Here is a 25,731-nt window from a genome sequence, read left to right as displayed (position 1 = left end):
ACGCCAGTTCTACAGGACTTGGAGCTGTACTTTCACAAAATATTGATAATGAGGAGCATGTGATTCTATATGCCTCAAGGAGTCTGAGGGGAGCAGAATTGAATTACTCCACCTCAGAGAAGGAATGTCTGGCTGTTGTGTGGGCAGTTGAAAAGTGGCACCATTATTTGGAGGGTGTACCTTTTGTGGTATACACTGACCATGCAGCACTAACGTGGGCCTTTAATTCTCCAAAGACCACTTCTTGACTCACTATGTGGACTTTGAGGCTACAACGGTTTCAGTTCCAAGTTCAATATAGAAAGGGCAGAATGAATGTGGTACCAGATGCCCTATCTAGATCTGTTGAAGATCATGCTGTTTTGGCTGCATATGTGGTGAAGACCTCATCGTGGAACTTTAACTTACCAAGTTCGCTGGCTGAGATACAAGTCGCCCAAGAACAAGATGAGCAAATGAAGGAATTACTGGAAAAAGTGAATGGAAAGGATCAGAAAAGTGACAGAATAAGATGGGAAATCCAACAGGGTGACCTCTACCGAATTATCCCAAACGCTGATGGTGTTGAGTACCAGCTGGTAGCAGAGGTGGGTAGTAACGAATTACATTTACTTCGTTACATGTACTTGAGTAAATTTTTTGTGTAACTAGTACTTTTAGAGTAAATTTAAGGACAGGTACTTTTACTCTTACTCAAGTACATTTCTAGTGAAAAAACTGTACTTTTACTTCGCTACATTCGGCGGCGTTACTGCGCTACTTTCAAATGGTAATAATTAATGAATATATATTTTTAAAAAAGTTTATAGCGCGTGTTCGAAAGTTTTGCGAGACAGGCTGCGTCACCCTTTAGCGCGCGCGACCGCGCGGTCACCCTTTAGCGCGCGCGCGACCGCGCGTAGATGATAGGAGAAGCAGATGAGAGCGCGTGTGCATTGTGCGAGATATCGGAGGCAGATCATGCATGGCGGCTTCAAGTTCGGTCTATGTTTTCACTCCATGAGGTCAAAAGGAATAGTTTCATGATGCGATGCATGCTTTGTTCAATAAACGAGCTGACATCTCAGCTTACAGGAATTCAAGATCCAACCTGAAGTAAGTGTCACAGTATTGTCTATTTGAACACTATTAATGGTCATTTCACACACTGTCCGAGTTTTTTTGCCATATGCACTCTTGTGGAAGCGATGACAAAACCTAGTGTAAGTTAAACCATACAAACAGCACGTTCATCTGCACATTTCCGTATAATTTCCCCACAACTAAACAAACTGAACAGCAAAATGTGAGGACGTCTTGCATTTATACACAAATCCGGACACCTCACTAATGTGTAGAAAATACATTCAAATAAAAACGGGATTGTATTTTATTTAAATCCTTCTTAAAGAATGAATGAATAAAAATAAATGAATAAAGTTTGATTTTAAAGAAACATGTATTATATATTATACTAAATGTAGAGTTAATTTGCACAAACAGATAAGTTCCATATGAAATTCTAAAATGATCATTTTTATTAAGGCCCTGTTTATGTTCAGTAATTGCACTTTAATGGCAATGAAAATAACCTATTCATATAAAAACATGATAACAAACAGACACACACATTCTTTTTTGTTTACTGTTTGCATGTTTAAAGGCAGATGCTGACAAGTTTGTGTTGTGAACATGAAAATAAATACATAGTTAACCGTCAGAAAAACATCTGTGTGTGTGTGTGTTTGAGATTTTTTCTCAAATGACACGTTATGTGATAATGTACCCATTGCAGGACTGAGATAGGCTGCTTTACTTGTATATAAGCAGAACAATGAGACTTTTAAGGAGAGGTTTGTAAAAACCCTCCAAGTAGTCTGAAATTCAGTGCTTCTGCGCTCCTTCTCTATCAGATCGGAAGTAACGAGTAACTAACTACTTGAGTAGTTTTTTCATCTAATACTTTTTTACTCTTACTCAAGTAAATAATTGGATTGATACTTTTACTTTTACTTGAGTACATTTTTGTAAAAGTACTTGTACTTTTACTTGAGTACAGATTTTGGGTACTCTACCCACCTCTGGCTGGTAGTCCCAAAATCTCTTACCCCTTGGGAGCTCATCTAGGGAAAATGAAAACTCTTCTTAAAATCTTGGAGGTGGCCTGGTGGCCAGATCTCCGAAAGGATGTGTGGCAACATGTGAAAGAATGTGTTGTGTGTCAACAGTACAAACCTTCGAACACCAAACCCCTGGGGTTTCTTCAATCAACTGAAGTGAAAGAACCTGGTCACATGCTTGGCATTGATCTCATGGGGCCATTTCCAAAAAGTAAGAAGGGCAACATTTATCTCCTTGTGGTGGTTGACTATTTCACAAAGTGGGTGGAGCTATTCCCTTTGAGAGATAGTAAGACTCTACGCATTTGTAGGATTTTGAAGGATGAAATCTTTAATCGATGGGGCGTACCAAAGTACATCCTTTCTGATAGAGGCCCACAGTTTCTTAGTCAGCTCTTGGTTGATCTGTGCAAAAACTGGGGTGTTACTCAGAAACTAACTAAAAGTTATCACCCACAGACAAACCTCACAGAGCGAGTTAACAAAACTCTGAAAACCATGATGGCTTCTTATGTGGGCGAAAATCACAGAGAGTGGGACAAGTGGCTATCTAAGTTCAGATTTGCACTGAATAATGCCAAACATGAAACTACCAACAAGACACCTGCAGAACTCACTTTAGGAAGACCCCTGCAGGGTCCATTGGAGAGACTCATAATTTTTTTTCCAAACCCCTCTCAATTTTCTTATTCTATAATGGAAAGGCAACAACTACTTGCTGAAGAGGTTAAAAGATCTGTGAGGAAAGCTCAACTTCGACAAGCCAGGTATTACAATACCCACAGGAGAGATGTACACTTTCAAGTGGTAGATCTGGTCTGGGTAAGGGCTCATCCTCTTTCCAAGGCTTCTGATTATTTCTCCTCTAAACTAGCCCCACGGTGGTCAGGGCCAGCCAGGGTGAAGATGAAGCTTGGGCCAGTGAATTACAGAATCAGATGGATTCATCCAGATGATAAGGAAGATACAGTGAATGTTGTCAATTTAAAACCCTTCTGGGGAACTCTCCCTAAGTAGCCGCTGGCAGGGGGGGACTCTGTAGCCTTGCTACATTATTAAGGCCCACAAAAAATATGATGCATATACTTTTGCTTTTCTGATGTTAAAGCATAATTTTGTTAATGCATATATATGATTTTATTTGTATTTCAGGTCTTAATTTAAGTTCACTGTTTGTTTAAGCTGGTGGTGTTTGAGTTTGTTTGCCTTATATAAAACATCCTTTATGTGGTTAATTTTGAGGACTTTTAGGTTGAAACCCTATTATAGGGAAAGAGACTTTTATTTTAAAGGATTACACCTGGGAGGAAGGAAGGCCTAAAATAAAGTAGGAAATGGTTAGAGAGGGGGCATGCTGTTCAAACCTACAATGTGATTCTGGAGGATTTCCAGAGTTTTTGAAATCCCTTTTCTAGAATATTTGTGTCTCCTTGTTGAAATAAGTGTGGATTTAATTGCTGCTGAATTTCAAGAGACAATTGGATTTTTTGGGGTTTTTCCTTCAACATTTTTACGGACAATCTTGGGATTTATCTATTTTTCAGGATTTTTCACGTTTCTATAAGGACAGAGCGAGTACCTAACTAAGGACTAACAAAAGACAGTGGGCTAAGTGATGAAAATTTTGTATTTGTATTTTCTATTGTAATATATGCATATGAATTTAATCTTGTGGTGTTTACTTCAGCTGTGTCTATTTTTATCATCCTAACCAGATATTTCCTATTTAGTAACACACAGTATTTGAGTTTCTGAACTTTATTGTAAGAGGTTAAATGATTTATTTAAACTGACTTGTTACAATTTATACAAAAATGTTGGCTCAGATTTATTGTAGAGGTTAAATGATTGATTTAAACTGACTTGTTACAATTTATACAAAAATGTTGGCTCAGATTGAATGTTAGAGTGAGAATAAAAGTCAAAGTAAAAAGATCAGAGGTCAGACTGGACACTTACTCTCCATTCGCCTCTAGCTCACAGATTTCAAAGAAAACCATCAGATCATATTTACAGTGACATGGTCCTGATGTGGGTCGTGTGAGAGCTGTCAGTTTTGTGGCAGGTACTATGTAGAAAACGGAAAGAAACAGAACGAGGAGAATCAAATCAATATTGAGCAATATTGATCTGGATAAAATCAATACTCAATTGCAGATGATAGGGATAATAAAGAGTACCAAAGGAGAGAAGAAGATATAAATCACAGTATAAGTAGAACAGATAATAGTTAGACAGGAGAAGGACTGAAAGGTCAGGGGCCATTGCTGTTAAAATGAATAAAGACATATACTGTAAAGCACAGTGATCCCTAAACACTGCAAATGTCAAGATGAATGTTAAACTCAAGGAGCCAGAGAATTGCTTAATGAGCAGAATATTGGATGAGGATATTGTATATGGGCAGATCAATGGGCACTGCAATTTTGTTAAGTGTATAGCTGTTTATTAATTTTGTTTTGTTAACTTGAGAGTAACTTATAATTTACTGTAAATGCCCTCAAAGATACGTTAAATGCTTGATTTAATTAAAACTTACATTTTGATATTACTGTAATTGACTCTTTAGCCAATTCAACTTCTTACAGTATAAGTATTATTTGACCTTTTGAAAAAAAAAATGAATGTATTATTAGGGGAAAGAATCTAAAGAACCTATCAACAATTTCCTAAAACTAAAATCCTGCAGAGGTTTAGGGACTACTGCACCATCAAGCTCAGTTTCAGTTGACAGAACAACCAGTTTTACTCATGCAGTACTATTCATCATTTTTTTTCTGGTAAATGATGTCAAAGATAAGTTGTCCATCTGCTTGATGAGGAATGGGAAGACTGAGGGAGAAAAAGACATTCACCCACACGCAGCTTTATATCAGGCCTAAACAGTCCCTGGAACAAAACGTCCCTTAGTCAGTCAATGCAAAGAGGGTTTGTGTGACTCCATAAAGAATTAGGAAGATGAGTTGGCACTTTCTCTAACCATTACAAAAGGTCATTTACATGTAGGGGTCATATCATAATTTTTACCAATAGTCCTCTGCGCAGCGAGCAGCAAAATACACTGGAATCATTAGGAAATTGGGACAGCACTGCACATGTCCAACCCCTAGGACAGTCCCCTGACTACTAACAGGAGCTGAATGAAATGCACCAATGTTTGGTGGATCACATTTCTTCTAGATAATAAAATATATCCTCTTCTTTGAGAAGGCCCATATTGAACATCAGTGTTACTTTAAAGGTACCGGGTACTGTGAGATCTATTATGATATGACCCCTTTGAGAATTAACAAGGAACTACAAAAATTATTTTGAAATACAATTTGATCTAACACTGGAATCAGCCTTTGTCTGCATTACATAGACTAGAGGTTTAGGTTCAGGGACACTGGCCTTAGGCATTCATAATCATTACAGACCCGGCATCTGTGCTTTAATAACTGAACAGATAGACAAGGGTGGGGCCGGCAATCTGGCTTGCTCCTCCCCTTCAAGGAGGTAGGAAACAGCCACGCCTGCTGCACTGAGGGCGTGGCTTGACAGTGAGTCCGCCAGAGCCCCGTTGAAGATCTCTGGCAACAGGTAGCGAATCAGCTCCAGGTTCTTCTCCCGATCAGAAGAGGTGTCGTTATCTGCGGCTACACCCACCACCAACAACATAAAGACTGTAACATGGGCACACGGACCCCTAAGAGCAACATAATAAAGCAACAAAGACGAAGCCAAGACTATGTGCTGAAAAGCTTGAGACTTGGCAGAAAACATAAAATACAAATCGTAAATGCTTTACTTTTCTGCAAAACTATACAGAACATGCAGTGACCTATGGAGTGAGAAGGGATGGCTTCTATGGAGATCAATTAAGTGGTCATGAAAATGCTTGTTTCTCTCACCTGGCTTAGAAAGAGGCATGACTCTCGGGAATGGTCTTCTGCATGGACGCAAGGGGCTAAAAAAATACACTTTGTTATTTCAAAAGAGCTGTGATGAATGAATCAAGACATGCTTTCCAATGTGAGTTGTGAAACAATAAATTATTTCTAGAGTCTACCTAATGAGATCCTTGCAGAGTGGAGGGAAAGGCTGCTTCTGGTAGTGCCCAAACACTTCAAATACAATTGGCTGAGTCTTTATGTACTCTATAAAGGACTTTGTCACCTCCACAGCAATCTGGAAAATCAAAAACATATCCATTTACACTTAGTTTTAAAGCTACAATAGGTGTTGATAAGCAGATCTACAAGCTTAATATCTATGTCCAAATGTACACAGTGGGTAAACTAATATCAACACATCTTGCCTCACCTAACGCATAAGTGTTAAAAGGATAAGGTTATAATTGAGCTTCAGCACAGAATAAGCAAATACTTCAAATGGACTCACATTACATTGACAATTTTAAAGATAAAATTACTGTTTTATACCAAACTTTTAATGTGGATGTAAACATTCTTATTGTGTGACTTACATTCTGCACATGATAGAAGCCAAGGGGAGGACCACGTCCAGTGTTCTTCAATGGCTCTGTGGAAAATGCTTCATCGTGCCTGTGAATAAAACTGCAAGAAAGGGACATTTAATCAAGGAAATCAGATACAGAATACATATTAGAGATACCAAAAATGACACTGACTTAAACAATATATTGACAAATGTTTAGGCACATTAACACATGGTTTTAAATTTTTTAGGAAACAAAATTATTCTTCACAAAAGAATAGAGTCACTCACTTGAACTGGCAGAATATGTCTGCATACTCTGCAGATATGCTTGATGCTTGCAGCACAGTAACTCTGAATGTGAAGACATCTCCAATTTTTAAATGATCAAGAGCTCCATCCAGAATGCCATCAAGACCTGTTTTGACAGGGCTGTCCAGATCCTCCGGATTAGCTAAGTAAAACATGAGTAAAAGTCATGGAAAAGAAACAAAATGAGACATCATTAACACTATATTTAGAAACATACTCACAAAAAAAAATACAGTATTTCATTTAAGATGTACAGATGTTCCAACAAGAACACAAGCGTTTATTACCTGCACAGGTGTTATTGTTGACCTCGTCTGCTGATAGACCCATTTCTGCATTCTGACCCTCCCCTTCCACTATTCGCAGCTCTTCCTGAGAGACCCCAGCATGGGAAAGACCAGTAGGGCAAGACTCTGTCTGGAACTGCTCAACAGAAAACTTCAAATGAAACTTTAGCATATAACATATGTGTTTAGCATATATGTTTTGGGTGCTGGTTCTAGTGGGCTGAACCACCAACTGGCCATCTAGATCAACCTGACTTTTGCAAACAAACCATACTGGCAAACTAGCCATAACAGTACTAACCAGCAGATATTACCATGGAAATCCATGCTGTGTAAGGTGGTCCTCCCTGCCCTTAAAACATTTTAAACCATATGGTGGTCTCCCAGCCTGGCCAATCTGATTTTAAATCTGATTAGTTCTGATCAGTTGTCAGGTGGTAATGCTTGGATAAGCTGAATAGCAACTGAAAGCCAACTTGGGCAGGCTGAGAGACAAGCTAGCATACCTGCTGAAAAATACATCTCAAAGCCTAAGATGGTTTGCTGGTCTTAGCGGTTTGTTCAGCTTCAGTAGAAGTAGAAGTAAAATCATTCCATTACAATGTTTAACCCTCAATACCTTCAAAACCTGTCAATACCTTCTCAAACTGATGGTCCTCAAAAGAAATCTTGGCAGTTCCTGACTGTCTGACACCAGAGCCATAGTCTGGTGCCTCCTCATCGGCTGGAGGAAAAACCAGAGAACCTTCACATCATTTCTTCAAGAAGTCACACACAGCTTGCCCTTCAGATAAACAACCCCTATAACCCCAAATCTATTTCTACTGTATTTCTTTTAACCATTTAAAACATAGTCTTATTTTAATTCCAGCCAAAGAACTGATACAGCTTTATGAACAGGAAATGACTAAGGGCCCTATCTTGCACCCAGCGCAATTGACTTTGTCAGTGACGCATGTATCATTCGTATTTTGCAACGGCGTACAGCGGGGTTTTCCCTCCACAGACGCACGTCGACAAACTAGGGAATGAACTTGCGCTCCCTGGGCGGTTCAGCGCAAAAAAAGAGGCGTGTTCCGGCGCAAACCATCTCTGATGCTATTTTGCAGTTTCAAAAAACAATTGCGCCACTGACCAGAAAAAAAAAGTTTAAAGTCAGTGGCGCTTTGCGCGTTGTTCATTATGCTATTTTAAGGGCGCATGCTTGACCATAATGTATAGCTTGCACAACGCGCACACACTTTGCTTATCTAATCTACACAGATGCAACAGTTATTTTTGCAAATCAAATTGTTACACTAAAAAATATTAATACACGAGATAAGGGGAATCGTAGTGGTGAGCATTGTGGTGATAGTTTTTATTTATTGTGTGGCTGCGTTAAAAAATTCTCATGCAAATAACGATTAAAATATTTTCATACGTTTGTTGTGTGGCTGTATTACGTTTATTTTATGTAAATAATAATTTAAATGTTTTCATAAGAAACCTTAAAGTATATGAACTTGATTTGTTAGTCTACTTTGGGGTTGGACCTTGTGTTTCTTGGGTCCGATTTCAAAGCCCCCAAACCCTTTCAGCGGTGAGGGTGGACGCAGCGATGTCCTCTGCTGGCGTCAGGTCCTGAGGCAGATCCACCTCCCGTTACACGGCGTGCCCGATTTATGCTGGCAAGCTTGGGATTCCCCCGTACAAGGACGTCGGTCTCCTCGGCTGTGAACCGCTCCTGGCGGGCGCCTGGTAAATCCGTCATAATAATAGCAACCCGCCACGGAACTTGCGCCCTTGCGTTTAAAGGGAATGTTGGATAGCGTTCTGATTGGTTTATTTGACGTTACGCCCAAACCACACCTATGAATAATGAACCTACTTCAGACTAACCCCTTATTGATTTGCGCCCGGCGCAAGAGTTATTTCTCACGCCGGGAAAATAGCAACAGCGCCCAAGATCCGCCCACAAACTCACTTGCACGTTGCGCTTCGCACTTGCGTTTCAGATCGTTAAAATAGGGCCCTAAGTGTCACTATACTTACTCACCACAATCAAAATCACATTTCTTTGCTTCTTGAGGACATTTGCAGTCCTAATCTTACCTGATATCGCCTGTACGGCTACTCTGAGGAAACCTTTGACCTCTCCCTTCTCACTGACGATGGCAACTCGATGCACCAGGGGTACAGGATAGAGTAAATTACTCAAATACACAAATGCCCTGAAACAGAAAGGAAAGAAAATAATGTTCAAAGTACATCTATTAACAATACAACCTATGGAACAAACACAACATTGATCAAATTTAAAGCAAATACACACAAGCAGGAACTTTAATTAGGTTTTTCAAAAATGTTTAATTGATTTAAACAAAGTAAATGCATACTGTATAATGACATATGCTGAGAAAAGTCCTCAACTGTAAATACTTCAAACATTTGTAAGCCTATCACTGGCAATATACAATAACAATACATTTTGAAAGTTAGCTAGCTAGTCTGACCAGGGAAAGAAAATTGAATTTTGTGGTGAGATTTAAGGAAAACTAAACCGTTTTCAATATTTTACTATGTTCTTACCTTAACTTAAACGAAATAATACATACCTGTCTTTTTTCAATGCGTTCACTTCATCTTTGTACAGCGCGTTGTAAAATGTGTTAGCATTTAGTCTAGCCCATTCATTCCTATGGCTCCAAACAGGGATGAATTTAGAAGCAACCAAACACTTCCATTTTTCCCTATTTAAAGACTGTTACATGAGCAGTTACATGAGTAAGTATGGTGGCCCAAATTAAATGTGGCGATTTTTTAAGTGGATAAAAAATGAGAACTATATTGTATGGCGGAATAGCACTTAGTTTGCACTTCGACTTCTGGCGCACCTCGACTTCTGGCGCAGTAACATCACTCCTCTAAGGTAAGAACATCGTAAAATATTGAAAAACGGTGTAATAATAAATAATAAAAACACGGTTTATATATATTTATTTAATAACGGTTTTTATTATTTATGGTGGTAACATAAATATAACATGGTTTGTGTTTCAATTAACATGCAGTTGCATACAGTAAGCTATATACCTATATATGGAATAACTATATTGTATTGTATCGCTATGGGTTTAAACTTTTATGTTGTTCAACATATTATTAAAAATATGATAAAATTAATGTTCATAATACAAAAAGTTTAAAACTCAACCCTAACTCTGTTTCCTCTTTATCCATATCATGTCAACAATGACAACATTGCCCATTCACTATAGATATTGAATGACACTGAATGATACAGTTATGCTAAACAAAAACAGGGGTTTGATAAAGTACAAAAAGCATGCTTCTGACAAAAACATATGATAGCTGACTCAAACAGTGAAAAAGGAAACACTAAAAGTGTCAGTACCTGAATTTGCAGACTAAAACAGACAATACCAGACAGTATCAAATACCAAAAAAGCAGCCATACTCTTACAGATGTGCAGTGGAATCCACAAGCACAACTTAAAGGAATAAGCCAATTCATCCAAGGTTTACATGTAAAATCTCAAAACAAAAACAAAAAAGGGTAGAAACAAGGCATATGACTTTACATGCCCAAAAGAGAGACAGCTGTGCTAGAAACCAGCTCTTTCATCTTGAGATACATGAAGTATACTATACTGTATAACAGGAACCAAATATACTAGTCAACATTTGAAGTGGATCAAAAACTTTCATCCAAGTTGTCCTAAGACAAGAACTGATATTGTATTGGTTTTAAGGCAACTTTTAGGAAAGGTTTTGATCCACTTCAAATGTTGACTAGTGTAGTAAGTCATTAGATAAAAAGCTTTTCCAATTCATTGGATGTTAATGCCATGTAAAAATGTCTGGTCTTGTTTGTTTTTGCAGTACACACAACAAACATCTAATATAAATGTTTAGAGATAGCATTTCAAAGCTGATGGACTCCTTTGAAAAACTGATGCGGTGCATGTAAAGTTGCAACACAGACCTTGGCATAACACTAAGATTTAGCCAATTGTGATTTCAATTATCACAGATTGAAGGGTAAAATTGAACCCAAAAGCTCAAGGTGTGTGTCTGCAACGTTCAGATGAGTATAATGTTTGATAATGCCAGTAGACGAGGGAAACAATCCAGACATGCTGACTAAAACTTTCTATTCCCAAAAGAAAGACAAATACCAAAAGTGAACTCCTTAACATTCCAGTTTCCCCTAAACAGCAATAAGATTAAATGGAAATCAAATAGAAATTTTGCTTATGCCTCCTGAGCAAAAAAACATATCTTGTGTGTCTCCTCAAAGGCTCACCTACAAAGAAGGATTTGCCAAGACACTAAAGTCCGTCATCAAACAGATTTGAATATGAACTAAACAATTCTCTTGCATGACTAAAATGTATCTACTATATTCTTTGCTATACACATTCATTCCATTGTCCTGTACTCTTACTGCATAACAACAATTGTCTCATTAGTCTTTATTTTAAGATAAAAGTTTAAGTCATTAAATTTGATAGAGTTTGCAATACAATTTTCCTCCATATAAACAACGGCACATGATCACGTGTGTACATAAGAAGCTCCCTTTTAGAAATTTGCACAGGAAACATACTGTATACTTTACCATTTAAAACCCATAGATGGTATATATAGACTTAGAGTTATTTTAAATCAATATACACCAAAACTGTTTAAAATCACCTAGCAAACAACTTTTGAGCATAATGCTAAACACAATAAAAGCAAACTCTAACTGCACATATGCATTTTTATATTTGTTTATGTCTTTTTCTTTTGTATATGTATGTGTGTAAACACACAGCGATATTTAAGTATATTATTAAATATACCATATACAATTTTTACTGTATGTGTGTAGACATATGGCAAGACAATGTCGCACAGTTAACCAGTCTCAGTGTGAAAGAGCTAGTTTCCTTTCCCAGCATGCTCCTGAAACCTCACCAACCTTCCCACTACACTGAACAATGGTGAGCGATCATAAAATGGGTCCTCGGGTTTGCTGGAGCTTCTGCGGAGCTCTGCCTCATCCTCCCCCTCCTCCTCCTCAAAATCCGAGCACAGGTCATCCGATAAGAAATCGTTGTCCAAGTTGTCCAGTTCTGTTCCCACCTTCTTGTCTGTCCATGACTGGACCAGCTCAGTGAGTTCAGAGGTCGATGTGGGCTCGGAGGGGGTGGGGGAGGAGTTTGGGTCACTCGCTTGCTCACTAAGGCATGTGGAGAAAAGGGAGTTTCTGGTGTAGCCAAAGACATGGGATCCCAGTTAGTATGAGGGGAATTCTGTCTGTTTAAGAGTTTGCTGTTCTACTTGTTACTTAAGTGGGTAGGTAAAAACGTCTGTAATAGGCCAACATAGAAGCTTAGAGGATGTGGCTGTGTTCGAAACCTAAGAATGTGGAGGTAGCAAGGTTCCAAGGCACATACAAATCCAATTTATATAATCCAATATGTATAGCATTTGGTGTATAAAGAAGCCTTTATCCGCTTAGTTTTTAAAGACATCCTGGATGTGCCTTTGATATATCACAATCTTGTGTGTATGATTAAAGTCGTTGGTCACAATCATAAAAATGGCATTTTGAAACTTTTATAAATATAAAATTTTTCAACCTATTGTTTTCCTACCAAAGAAAAACACATGCAGTCAATATGCATTAGTTGTGTCTAAAGTTGCGTACCTGTACACAAAATGTGCCTGCACTCCAAAATATAAAGATGCTACCAAAGGTTCTTACAGTAACAGCAATGCCACAGAGGAAGCATTTTGGGTTCCCTAACAAACTATTGAGTTAAAAAGTTCCGGTAACCATATTTCTTTCTCACCGTTCTATAGTCTAAATAACTTTTTCCATTACAAAGAACCTTTTATGAAACAGAAATGTTCATTTGATGTTAAAGGTTCTTAATAGAACCATACAGCCTATGACATCATCTATCACCTTTATTTAAGAGTGTGTTTAGCTTTTTATAGTGTTTTGGACACAGCCACATTTCCTAGCATTATATAGCCTTTATGAGAAACTGCTGTAAATACAAATACCCTACCCCTATTAGATTTATGAATTATTGCACCAAGCACTTTACTGGACATAGCACTTTAATGGGTTTGTAGGGGTATTTAGGGTAGTTATAAATGAAATTACATATTAGGTTAAAGGGATAGTTCGGCCAAAAATGATATTAAACCCATGATTTACTCACCCCCAAGCTGTCCGAGTTGCATATGTCCATTGTTTTTCAGACAAACACATTTTCGGATATTTTAGAAAATGTTTTAGATCTTTCAGTTGATTAAATGTACGGGGTACATTACCTTTAAGTCCAAAAAAGTGCGTCCATCCTTCACAAAATAAATCCAAACGGCTCCAGGATGATTAACAAAGGTCTTCTGAGGGTAATCCGTGCGGTGTTGTTGTAGAAATATCCATATTTAAAACTTTATTAACGTAAATAACTACCTTCCGGTAGCGCCGCCATCTTAGACTCCTCTGTATTCCGGAGAGAGTATTAGCGTAGTGTACGCATTTTTCTTAGTGACGTATGACAAATTCGGAGGGCGGGGGCACAGAGCAGCAGCAGAGTAGCCTCCGTAGCCTGCGTAAGCTCTCATCCTGAATGCGGACGCGACTAAGATGGCGGCACTACTGGAAGGTAGTTATTTATTATTTACCGGAAGGATATTTCTACAACAACACCGCACGGATTACCCTCAGAAAATAAAAATATCCGAAAATGTGTTTGTCTGAAAAACGATGGACATATGCAACTCAGACAGCTTGGGGGTGAGTAAATCATGGGTTTAATATCATTTTTGGCCAAACTATCCATTTAAAAGTGATGGATGTGATAAAGTAAATAGGTAAACAACTTAAAACCATATGTCTGTCTGTTTTTGCTCCATCAATATTTTGTTGTTTTTGTAACAATGACAAAAAATTAATAAACTGAAAACTGATGTAACGCAGCAGCCTATGTAACAGGATTTCCATCTATATTAGATATAGTGAAGACTACATTAAAAGCAAGATACAGAAAATTATAAAAGTGTAAGTGTTTGACCTAATTTAAAAGAGCACTAAGAATCAATTTCATGCTTCTCTGAAAAAGCAGGATCCAAAACATTGTCAATGAGACAAACATCCTCTAGTGATCAGCTTTTTATCACATTTCCTTTTCCCAGCACTTCCTCCTTGACCTGCAATACGCTTTAGTATTACATGGACAGAAAAGCAAAGAGAATTGCTGCTTGATATATCAGATTCCATTCTGGATAACAGAAATCATGTCAGTATATGGGCTATTTAAATAATCTGGAAATCTTTAAGGAGAAGATAAAAATCTTTCACGGAAGCTGTCGTAAATGTGTTTATTAACAGCAGTCTGATGGAGTACAGGAAAGCATCCTTGAGTAAAAACTAATGTCCAGTCAGGCTAAGAAATGTAACCTCACTTACCTTCCAACCAGACGGAACCAGGGAAACCTGTCGTAGAAAGGGTCTCCTCCTGTCAGGACACTGTCACAGTCTTCAAGAGCATTGCTGGGAACCTCTGCAGCACGATCATACATTTCTCTCATCAGGTCCAGCCTCTGCCTGCAGGGCCAGCATTACACATCACTCACAATTTAGGCACTGGACTCAAGAAGGCATGAAATTTAACACAGATAAATTCCTATTGATATTCAAGACCTGTGGTCCTAAAGGCCTTAAATATACTTGACCTGTAACTATATATGTAGATACATTCAGCAATTACCTGAGCTTTTCCAGAGTCCAGTAATGTGTGGCTCCATTTTTTTGATCTTGGACTTCTACAGCCACAATGGTACGAGGGAATGGGCTCTTTTCTCTGTCTTTACATGACTCAGGAGGTAACAGGTCAGGCGGAAGAGGAGAGTACAGCGTGTCTGTCAATAAGACAAACTGGAACTGAACCTGTAAGTAGATTTAAGAGAACCATTAGCTAGAATCAGCACCTGTTGTCACATGTTATGGGTTTATACGAGGGATGGAGTCTTTTCTACAAAGCTTTCACCTTCTTCTTTAGCTCCACACTAATGGCATTGGCTTCCTTGAGGAAGATGGCATTGCCCCAGAGCAGGTCTCTGAGAGATGTGAACTGATAACATCTCCATTTACGGAAAGCCCATAGCGCCAGTTCTGTCTCCCTCTCAGTCCATTGAACTATGGGTAAAAAAACATTAAATGCTGTCTCAGAGCTGAATGTTTCCAGGTCATTTTGGCTAAAGCTGACCCAACATTAGAAATATAATTTAAGGCCTTATGAGATTCTGTTGGATTATTTTATGCCATTTTCACACAGACATTACGGAAAATACACGGAAAATGCACCCGGGATTTGTCAATTTGCCAATGATTATCTGGAATCTGTGTGTAAGTGATTGTTAATGTGCATTTAAACCCCTGTTTTAAAGAGCTGAACGATATATCTTGTTGCAATGACCTGCGGGCATTTTTGTTTATTATAAGCTCATATGAGCGTGTGACTCGTAATTCTCGTAATTCTGCTGCTGAATAATGCAGCTTCAGCGAAGATAGTGACGAGCTCCCTGATATCTACTTCAGTCCAGTTTGTTGACATTTCTCATCATGAATGTTAATCTGCATGTTAATCGGCTAAATCCCTCATTTTAAAGAACTGAACCATAATTTCATTTTTTGCAATGACAAATACAGCACGCCCCTTACGCAATTGTTTTTGCATCTTGTTCACCCAGAGGGTTTTCCAGGAATGTTATGGGAATGTTACTATGTCCTCTTTCCGGAAATGATCCCTGAGCATTAACGGAACGTGTTTGCGTTTACACAGAAGTCTGTCTGGCTACGGGTATTTTCTGGGACCAAAGTGCTGTGTGAATGAGGTTTTAGACAGCTTATGGTAGAGAAATTTTGAGTGTTTTATCTTACAGATTAGTATTATCTTTTATATGGTATGTTTTTAATGTCTACATAAATAAAGTTGTCTCTCTGTTGCTTGAACATGAATGTGTAGGTCCATAGCTGGGCCTGGAGGAGATAAGGGTGTCCTTGGTAAGGATAGCGAAATAGTTGTATGATGTGTTAGAGAACAAAGACACTGAGTTTTACCACCCATGGGAGGATTTATGTACCAGCTTGGAATGTTATAGAGATAAAGTCACAGCATCACCAGGTTGTCATGAGTTATGAGAAGGAGCTAAGGGGCCTAAAGGCAGGAGTCTGCTGAGCATTGGGATAGTACAGAGTGAAAGAAAGGCAGGGCTACTGGACCACTATTGGACCACTATATAATATACTGAAAAACTCAGAACGGGGTCATTGTCATTATCATTTTACCAATGCAGGTGTATACACCCTATGACCAGTATTGTGTTTCAAGCTGTCTGACACAATTCTTTAATAAAATACTTTGAAGAGAATTTTAAATCTCAACCGTCTCTGATTCTCCTAAAAAAATCCACGACATTTTGGCGCTGCGGAGCAGGGTTACAAGAGAGAACATTGGACATCCGAGTGGGATCGTTCAGAGGCCGTTCACGGTCGGGGGGAGATGTTCTCCATCCTGAGTCGATTGTTTCTTCTTTGTGGGTGTTAAACTGCTAAGGCTGGCCAGCCGCTTGCTTCTTAAATTAAGGTAAGCAAAGCGTTATGGCATTTTTTCACCTGCATTGATGGGATTTTTGACTCTGTTTGGAAAACACAGACAGCCCGGCGTTTTCATTTGAATTCCTTAATTCTCTCTGTAACTCATAAACGAACTAGTATTGCGATTAATGAGAAGGGACTTGTGGATGATATTACAAGATAAATTATCTCTAATAGGGAAACCTGGTCTTCCGAGTAAAGTGTACTCTTATCTGAGGGTCAAGAGGACCCAGCTGTGAAACAGTTGATGGAAAATAATATTAACATAGCCAAGAGGGCGTTGACTGTTAATAGCCAAGAGGGCATTTAATTATACTAAATTTTGTTGATTTTATGGACTCAAACTAAAACATTAATTTTGAAACTAAATTTTGTAAAGCCAGTGGGCTGATTTAAATAAGAGTATCTGAGATGAGTACGGATATATCTTTTTAAAGGAAAGGAAACCATTGGGTTTGATTGTTAGTTGTTTTTTGATGTAACTGGTTAAGTTATGAAACAAAAGTGAGATAAGAGAGAGATTTTTGTTGAGGGAGAACCAGTGGGTTGCTTAAATGAGTATTTGAGAGTAATTTATCGATGAACTTTGATACTATAAATTGCTCTATAAAACAAATATGAAGAGTTTGCATAGTTTGTGTACCAAGGTGCTTAGAATGTGCAAACGAGGGTGAGCGAGAGAGTCTGGAGTGTGGGAAAAACCAGTGGGTTGCTTGAGTGAGTGTTTATGAGTGCCTCTATCGATGAACTGTGATACTATAGAGAGCTCACTGATATGGACACAGTGTTCAAGGGTGCTTTATCGATGAACTTTGATACTATAAAGTATTCTTTGAGATGAACACAGTGTTTAAGGGTAATTTATCGATGAACTATGATACTATAAATTACTCTATCAAATAAACTCGGGAGAGACAAGGGAAAAAGCTTCTGTCCAACTTAAAGTTAAGAAAGTGTTTATTAATTGTTGCATGGTAAGGAATTACCATAAGTGAATAGTTAAAAAAAAAAAAACGTCCCAAAAGGATTTCTGCATCTTATTCAACTCACATGAAAATTTTGATTTTGAAAGTTAGGGATAAGAGTTATCCTGTGTGAAAAATATTGTCCATGATTGAATGTCAGTTGTTACTGAAAACATTGAATTTTGGTGGAACCTGAAATCTTTATCTAATATTGAAAAGTCATTATTGAGTGTATTTGATTTAACAAAAGAAAGGTTAACAGAATGAAGTTTAACAATTAAAACAGAAGACTCTGAGATCAATACAGTTACGTCTGCATATAAAATAGCCCAATTAATCAGAGAGATATTTTGTGTTAGTTTTAGTTGGCCTGAGATAAGAAGTTTTTCCAGTTGTAAGATTAATGTGTCAAAGACAATTGTAGGATATAAAGAACTGAGCATTGTAAGTGCTAAGTTTAAATTTGAATCAAATCTTAAAAGTGGTTGTATGACAGATAAAGTGACTGGTGAAAAGGAGATCATTTACATACTTGTGGGACCCTTTGTGATTTATTCCAGTCTCCTGACTGGAACATTTTATAGTGCAGAGCAGTGCATTGACTTATTGGTAAATAAATAAAGTAAACAACCATTCAGTGTAACATGGAAGCAGCAACAAAAGAATTAGAGCGTGCTATCACTGTGGCCCCGGTGGAATGGTGTAACTTACAAGACAAAGGCTTTGATGGCAAAGCATTGGCTAAGTGGTGTAATGATCTTAAATGGTATACCAGAAGTACCACATATAAGAAAGGAGAGCAACCTCCCTTTCACTGGCCAGAACAGGGAACATGGAATAAAGAAAAAACAAAGAGTATGAAAATTTGGATGACTAATTACATAGCTAATCAGGAGTTGAAAGCAAAGAAGGATGGAAAGAAAGAGAAGAGGAAAGCTTTGTTAGATGGAATGGAATTGTGGGAAAAAGCTAGAGGTTGCTGGAGTAAGGAAGCTGAAAGAGTGATGGCTGATAGAGAAGAGGTCAGAGCTCGAGAGATGGCAAAGCAAAACGAAAGAACAGAAAAGACAAGATTGCTAGAACAACCATTAGACACTGCAAACCAATTACCTGTGGTAACTACAACAGTTAAGCCACCGCCCTATGCACCGCCCACTGCCTCTGCCTCCCTCAATCCATGCCCTCCCTCTACCACACACACAAACTGCCCTCCCTTCACTACTTTCTCTGAGAGTGGCCCTCCCTTTACAGCTCTCACTCCAGCCCCAACCACTCCTGTTGCTTCACCAAATGCTAGCACACTGTATCCAGTTATTAAAGGAACTATGCAGCTTAAAGGGGAATTAGAAGTTGAGGGAAATGTGGAACTGTATGATGAGATGCATAGAGGCAAGGAAGGATCACTCAGTGAACAAAGTCAGGCAGAAGGAGGAGCTAGTCAGTATACCAGGACTCAGTTAGAACATCTGGACCGAATAATTGAACAGAGAGCAAAGGAAATAACAGAATTATCTAAAGAGGTGAAGTCTTTGGGTTTAGCAGGGCTATCACAGGACAGAGAGCTCAGTAAAAGATTACAAGAGGAAGAAAGGATGATTTTGGAGCAAGAAAGGCGGGATAGAGAGAGAGCAAAAGAAAGAGTGCTTAAGCAACAAAAGGTCAGGGCATTGCAGGCTATGGAACAGAGAAAGCGAGAACCTGATGACTGGCTAAATATGAAAATGACACAAGAGTACCCAGCCTCTAAAGGTGGTATAGATATGACAAAAATGTCAGGACCTGATGGATTAAGAACTTACAGAGCTAAGATGTTGGTAGAGGAGAGAAACAGAGATTTGGAGTATAGGGACACATTAGCTTTAGACTTTGACCCAATAGAGGACAGATCCCCATTATTGAAAAGCACCCCTAGAGGTGTAATGAATGAGCCAGGTGTGAGTGTATTTCCATTGCGTATTGAAGGAAAAACAGCTGTGTATGTTCCATGGGCTCATAGAGATTTAGAGACTATAATAAACTTATTGCCAAGTTTAAGAGAAGGTGCTGGTCCCTAGATTGCTGCGTTGGAGAAAGAGACGCAAGGTACAAGATTGGCGGTGGGTGACATAAAAGCCTTACTGGCAAAAATTACTAGTTTAAGAGAAATGGAGGATGTGTTGTGGTTAGCAGGTATGGGACTGAGTGTGGTTTCGTCTGATTTTGACGGCCAGGCTCTTGACTGTTACAGGGGCAGACTTTGGGGTGCCTTGAGAACTGAGTTTCCTGTCAAGTTTGACAGCACCAAACTGACCCCCGCTGCACTGGGTCAGGAGGACTGTGCACTGTGGATTGCTAAAAACATGCAAATTTGGAGAGGGCAGGGGCTGAGAAAAGATCCCACTGACCAAAGAGACTTTGAAACCAGACTTTTCAGAAAGGAACTGCTGGACGCACTGCCAGTTTCTGTGCAAAACAAACTGAGTGACACCCCAGGGCTAGATGCAATGCCACACAGCCAGTGGGTGGAGACCCTAAAACACCATGCTAAAGAGACTGAACGAAAGCTGGCTCAAGTTAGTCTGGAGGAAAAGAAAAGACACAAAGACTTTAGTAAGGACCCCAGGGGAACCTATGTAGTGGGATGGGCAGGGTCATACGAGTCAGCGAGCCACTCTCAGGGCGAAATGGTTGCAACACACCCTCCTAATAAGTCTGAACAGGTAGCTGATCTGCCAAAACAAGCTGCGGATCAAACCCAAAATCGAAACCTATGGCAGCATCCCCAGGGCGCAGCCCCGTCTAAATCAGTAGTTGTGAATGTAATGGCACCTAATGGACAGAGTAGAGGAATTTATTTTTGAAGATGGCCAAGAGGCAGAGGAAGGGGATATTTTCAGAACAGGGCATCCGCTGATCTGGGTCCATATTTCGGGCAAAACAATGTTTGCTGGGGATGTGGGGAGAATACTCAGGCTAGGCGTGACTGTCCAACAAACCCATGGAAGCAATAGGGGTGTTCGGAGGGTCCAATTAACCAACAGGTAGCATTATCCGAAAATGATTGGGAAGAACCTAAATTAACATGCATTATTAATGGAGTAAAAATTGAATGTTTAATTGACACTGGAGCTACATGTAGCTCAATTGTTCCAAAATTGGTACCTGGGGTTGTTGCATCACAATCATCTGTTAGAACAATAGGATTCTCTGGAAAACCTATGAAAATGTGTCTGTCAGAACCAATTATGGTTCAGATAGAAGAGAAAACTGTTGTAAATCAATTTCTGATGGCACCTCAGGTTCCGATCACATTAATTGGAAGGGACATTTTGTGTAAATTAGATGATACCATCAAAACCGCACCACAGGGATTAACATTGCAGTGTCTAACCAAAATAACTAAACAGGAATTAACCCCTTTAATTAGACCAGAAGTATATTGGATTGGGAAATTAGAAAAAAAAAAAATGATGGCGGCTGCCAGAGAAAAAACTAAAGATTTTCAGGGACGGAAGCCAAGATTTGAGGGTCACTGTACAATGAAATATTGCATCAAAGGAGAGGATTTAAAGTATGAACAAAGATTCAAATTAGGAGAAGAAATTGAGTTGAGAAGTGAAGGAGTGTTGGTTTGCGAGGCTGGAGTAGCAGTGAGGATCAGCAGTTGTAAGCTAGATAATTTTGCTGTGGAAGGAAGCAGGAAGCCACCCCAATGTGACAGTGTGGGTGTGGGGAAATCATAGGGCTAGGGACCTAAAATCTTATGTGAAAAAGTCATATTCCATTGAATGGGAAGAAGGAGAGAAAGGCTGGATGGAGAACAGGGAGCTAGGTTGGTATCTAATTCCATTAGAAATGACTTAGACAGGTATACAGCAGAAGCAAATAATTTTACAGGACAGCAGCACAAAGGAGCAGGTAATTGTATTGTTTAACCAATTGCTAAAAGATAAGCTAGTTATCCCGAGAGATGAGAGGGAGTATGGTTGAAATATGTAGATGATATTTTGACAGCACACAACAACAGAGAGGGGTTTGATAAATTGACAGAACAAGTTTTGAACAGTGGATAAAAAGTATCAAAATAAAAGCTGATATTAGCTAAAACCAGTGTACATTACCTAAATAGAGTAATCTTTGAAGGGCAAAATTAAATTTGTGACAAACACCACAGAACCATGCTTGACTATCCATGTCAAAACACAGTGAAGCAAATGATGGCATTAATGGGAGCCACAGGGTGTTGTAGTTCATACCAGAGTTATTACCAGAATATGCCAGTAGGGTCAAGTAATTTAGGGAATTAAAATGTAAGGACATGGGAAAAAATCTGACAGATGTTGTTATATTGTAGAGAAGACACACCGCAGGTTTGTATGACAGAAGGCATTGAAGAGATGAAACTGAGAGCAGATTTGGGTTACGAAGGGGATCCTGGTTACAAGTTTGTTGATGGTTCATGCTATAAAAATGAGAGGTCAGAGTTGCATGTGATACAGTGTGATCCTGGGAGATCCAGTGACTGACAGATTTAAAGTTTTGAGGTGTAAGAGGATGAGGCATGGGCACATGTCTGCCCAGTGTGCAGAGTTAATGGCTTTAATTGAAGCATGTGAAATTGGAAAAGGTTTGGAAATCAATGTAAATACTGATATGTGGTAAAATGGGTTTAAGAGAAGTAATGGCCACCCAATTAAATATCTTACAGAGATCAAATAACTATTCAAGGCAATACAAAAAGCAGCCAAAGTAAATGTAATTAAGTGTGCAGCACACACAAAAGGAGATTCATTTATTGACAAAGGAAATGAAAAAGCAGATGAGGAAGCAAAATTAGGAGCTGCAAAACCAGAGCGAGCTGAAACCATGACCATGGTAGTGACAAGGTCAGGTAAAAAGACTGACAGTAAACAGGTGAGCATTTCCGCAGACGTAACTGTAGATGAAATCAGAGACATGCAAAATACAGTGTCACAAATTGAAAAGATTGAGTGGCAAAGCAGAGGTGTTGTCAATGTAAAAGGTTTGTGGAGAACAGAGCAACAACAATTACTAATACCATCTAGAATGGAGAAAATGGTGATGATGAACACGCATGGTTGTGAACATTGCAGGAGGGGGGAGATGATAGATGAGATTTGAGACAACAGGGTTTCTGGTACATCAATATGCAAAACAAAATTAGCGAATTTTTGTCAGAATGTGACATTTATAGAAATATCAAACCAGCAGTATACCCAATGCGTCTGTTTCCAAGTGTGGAAGGACCATTTGTGTATTTAGTGATGGATTTTGTAGATATGATCCACCCAATTAAGGAGAAAATGTTTTAAATTTTTGAGATGGACAGAAGCTTCAATCCAGTGTGAACGCAGAGTGTGCAAGCAGTGGCTGGAGCACTTAAGAGGGAAGTGGTCGTAAGATTTGCACTTCCCAAGGTATTACAGTCAGATAATGGACCAGGATTTCAGGCCAACCTGTTGAGAAAAGCACTTGCTAGGGTAGGAATAACCCAAAAATTTGGATCAGTGTATCATCCACAGTCTCAAGGGGCGGTTGAGAGTTGGGTTTAGGCCTTACCAATAGCGCTCATCATGGCCATAAGATCTAGTACTAACAGGGAAACGCGTTTATCTCCTCATGAAATGGTAACTGGGAGACCAATGTTCAAAGCTAATCAAAATGAAATGAATTTGGAGCATGAGGAGGATCTAAAAAATTAAATTAATGAATATATTGCTGAACTAATGAAAAACCATAAAGCTATTTTACAGATTAAAAGCAGGCACAAAGAGACACCTGGTGACGAGACTGCAACACTTTTTTCTGTAGAAACCTGGGTGTAGATCAAAGTTTACTAGCGTAAGTGGGATGAACCCAGACGAGAAGGCTCGTATGAGGTTACAGAAGCTAGCCCAACATCTGTTAAGGTAAAATGTTCCAAATTGTGGTATTATAATACTCATTGCTTCCAGGTACCAGAGAAGACGACCCCCGGCGACTGTCTCTATGTCATTATGTTGAAATAACCATATAATAAATAAACACTGTAAACTTATTTTTTAGATTCTTATTATTTAGTGATGTGATGAACCATAGAAACTGGATTTGGAGATCACAATTAATGGGTAATGTATGATCAAAGCATTTAAGGATATGGAGGATGACGATTGCATGAATGTTGTTTATTTGTTTAAAATAATGAAAATGTTTCTCCCACCAAATATACAGGCCTATAAGGGTAATTATAAATGTTTTAAGATAACCATTTTACAGATGGGTGGTGCCAAAAAGAAATTGATGTTACAAATGATAAAGAGGGATACAAGGCAAACTGGTTTGTAGGCCAGACCACAGAAAGGGCAGACTTATGGTGAATGTGTATTGACATGAATTTAAGGCCAAGTTTAAGAGTAAATTGGAAGGGAACCTGTACCCTTGTACAATTAATAATGCCATTTCAAATGTTTTCATTACCTGATTTTGGGAGCCTACATGATAACATAAGTGTTAAGAGTATTAACAGACAGAAAAGAAATCTGCCTGGTGGAACTTATGATAATATGTGTATAAAGAGTGTACAGTATATAGATGCCATAGGGGTTCCAAGGGGGATGCCAGATGAATACAAAGCGAGAAATCAGATTGTTGCAAGTTTTGAGTAAATTATTTTCTGGTGGTCAACCCTAAATAAAAATGTGGATTGGATTAATTGATTTTATTACGTTAAGGGGATAACTGCACAATTGGGACTAACGTCACTGATGGTGTTTAAAAAAATTATAGATGATAGATGCTGAAAATTTATTTCTTACAATACTGCCCCTGATGAGAGCATTATAAGGGCATTAGAAGGTTTGACTGACTTGTCAAATGAATTGGCTGAGAACGCTGGAATTGATGACCCATTTACAAAAATGATGGAAAATGGTTTGGGAAATGAAGTACACTGATAACTTCTTTACTGATGTCAGCTGCTGTAGCTGTTGATATCCTGGCATTGTGTGATTGTTGTTGCATACCATGTATCAGGGGTTTGATTGAGCAAACTATCGACAAAGGAATGGGTAAGACAATGTACCAACGGGTACAAATTAATGAGGACGACGAGGGAGATAAATTTGAGGACAACATCCATGTGTGATGGGAAACCAACGAGGCTCTAGTACCCTCCTCCCTCACACGGCCCTCTACGCGTGCAAAGCGCATGGGTTGAAGACCGTCGAAAGCTGGAAGATGCACCCTACACATATACATATAGAATTTATGTTTCTTAGAAAGACTCTGTGTGGACTGCCCACCAGAGCAAAACACTCTCATGTGAGAATCATTATGTTACTGGTAATGTTAAACTGGACATAGGGTGTCACCTATACTAATGAATTTATTCTTTTTTATTAACATTTATAATTTTTTGCGTTTGTTATCATTTATTAACAAGGTATTATCTTTTGCATTTATTATTTTCATTACAAGTTATAATCTTTTATTAGTAATGCAAGTTGCAAACCTGCAGTGTGTGTAAAATAGGGAAAGGGATGGTTTTAAGCATCACTGTCCATGGTGTGATGACAGTGTAACAAGCATGGTAAGTGACTGATGGTCCAGGAATCTCCTGGGGGTGGAGGTAAAACATCCACCTGCACGGCTTACCAGAAAGTGAAAAGAATTTTTTGAAAAGATGATATGCTTGCTTTAGATTTAAAATTGAATGTTATGTTATATTTTTCATGTTGTTAATCATTACTGTTTTTTACAGGTTATTAATTATCATTTAAAGGATAACCCGTGTGAAATGACTGTTGAAATTAGAAAAGTGACTGAGGGTCTGGCCCGAACTGTCAGGGGTATTTTATTATTTTATATGTTTTCTTTCTTTAAAGTACCTAGCCCGGCTTCTCTGGTATCAGCAGTCATATTTGCAGGTTGGTTATCGAAAACATTTAGTTTCCGAAGGGGGGAAATATGGTAGAGAAATTTTG

General features: G+C 38.7%; 1 protein-coding gene across 25 annotated transcripts in view; it reads right to left on the bottom strand.

Annotated features, from left to right (window-relative positions):
- The window catches only part of kif1aa (kinesin family member 1Aa), an 89,297-nt gene that overhangs the window by 26,067 nt on the left and 37,499 nt on the right, over positions 1–25,731 (bottom strand). For 8 of the 25 annotated variants that reach the window (XM_065273684.2, XM_065273685.2, XM_065273687.2 and 5 more), the window contains 11 exons: positions 15,196–15,344; positions 14,917–15,095; positions 14,616–14,753; positions 9,233–9,351; positions 7,777–7,862; positions 7,139–7,274; positions 6,831–6,993; positions 6,568–6,658; positions 6,151–6,269; positions 5,993–6,048; positions 4,059–4,167 (listed from right to left, as the gene is read on the bottom strand). In XM_065273684.2, the coding sequence (XP_065129756.2) occupies positions 4,059–4,167; positions 5,993–6,048; positions 6,151–6,269; positions 6,568–6,658; positions 6,831–6,993; positions 7,139–7,274; positions 7,777–7,862; positions 9,233–9,351; positions 14,616–14,753; positions 14,917–15,095; positions 15,196–15,344 (1,345 nt within the window). Of the gene's footprint in view, positions 1–4,058; positions 4,168–5,518; positions 5,738–5,992; positions 6,049–6,150; positions 6,270–6,567; positions 6,659–6,830; positions 6,994–7,138; positions 7,275–7,776; positions 7,884–9,232; positions 9,352–12,107; positions 12,396–14,615; positions 14,754–14,916; positions 15,096–15,195; positions 15,345–25,731 lie in introns of all 25 variants that reach the window. The other 17 variants (XM_065273666.2, XM_065273667.2, XM_065273670.2 and 14 more) reach the window with 7 other exon arrangements.

The sequence above is a fragment of the Paramisgurnus dabryanus genome, chromosome 7 (genome assembly GCF_030506205.2).
Source record: "Paramisgurnus dabryanus chromosome 7, PD_genome_1.1, whole genome shotgun sequence".
Lineage (NCBI taxonomy): Eukaryota > Metazoa > Chordata > Actinopteri > Cypriniformes > Cobitidae > Paramisgurnus > Paramisgurnus dabryanus.
Note: the sequence above shows the minus strand (reverse complement) of the source record. Positions and strands in the feature narration are given on the sequence as shown.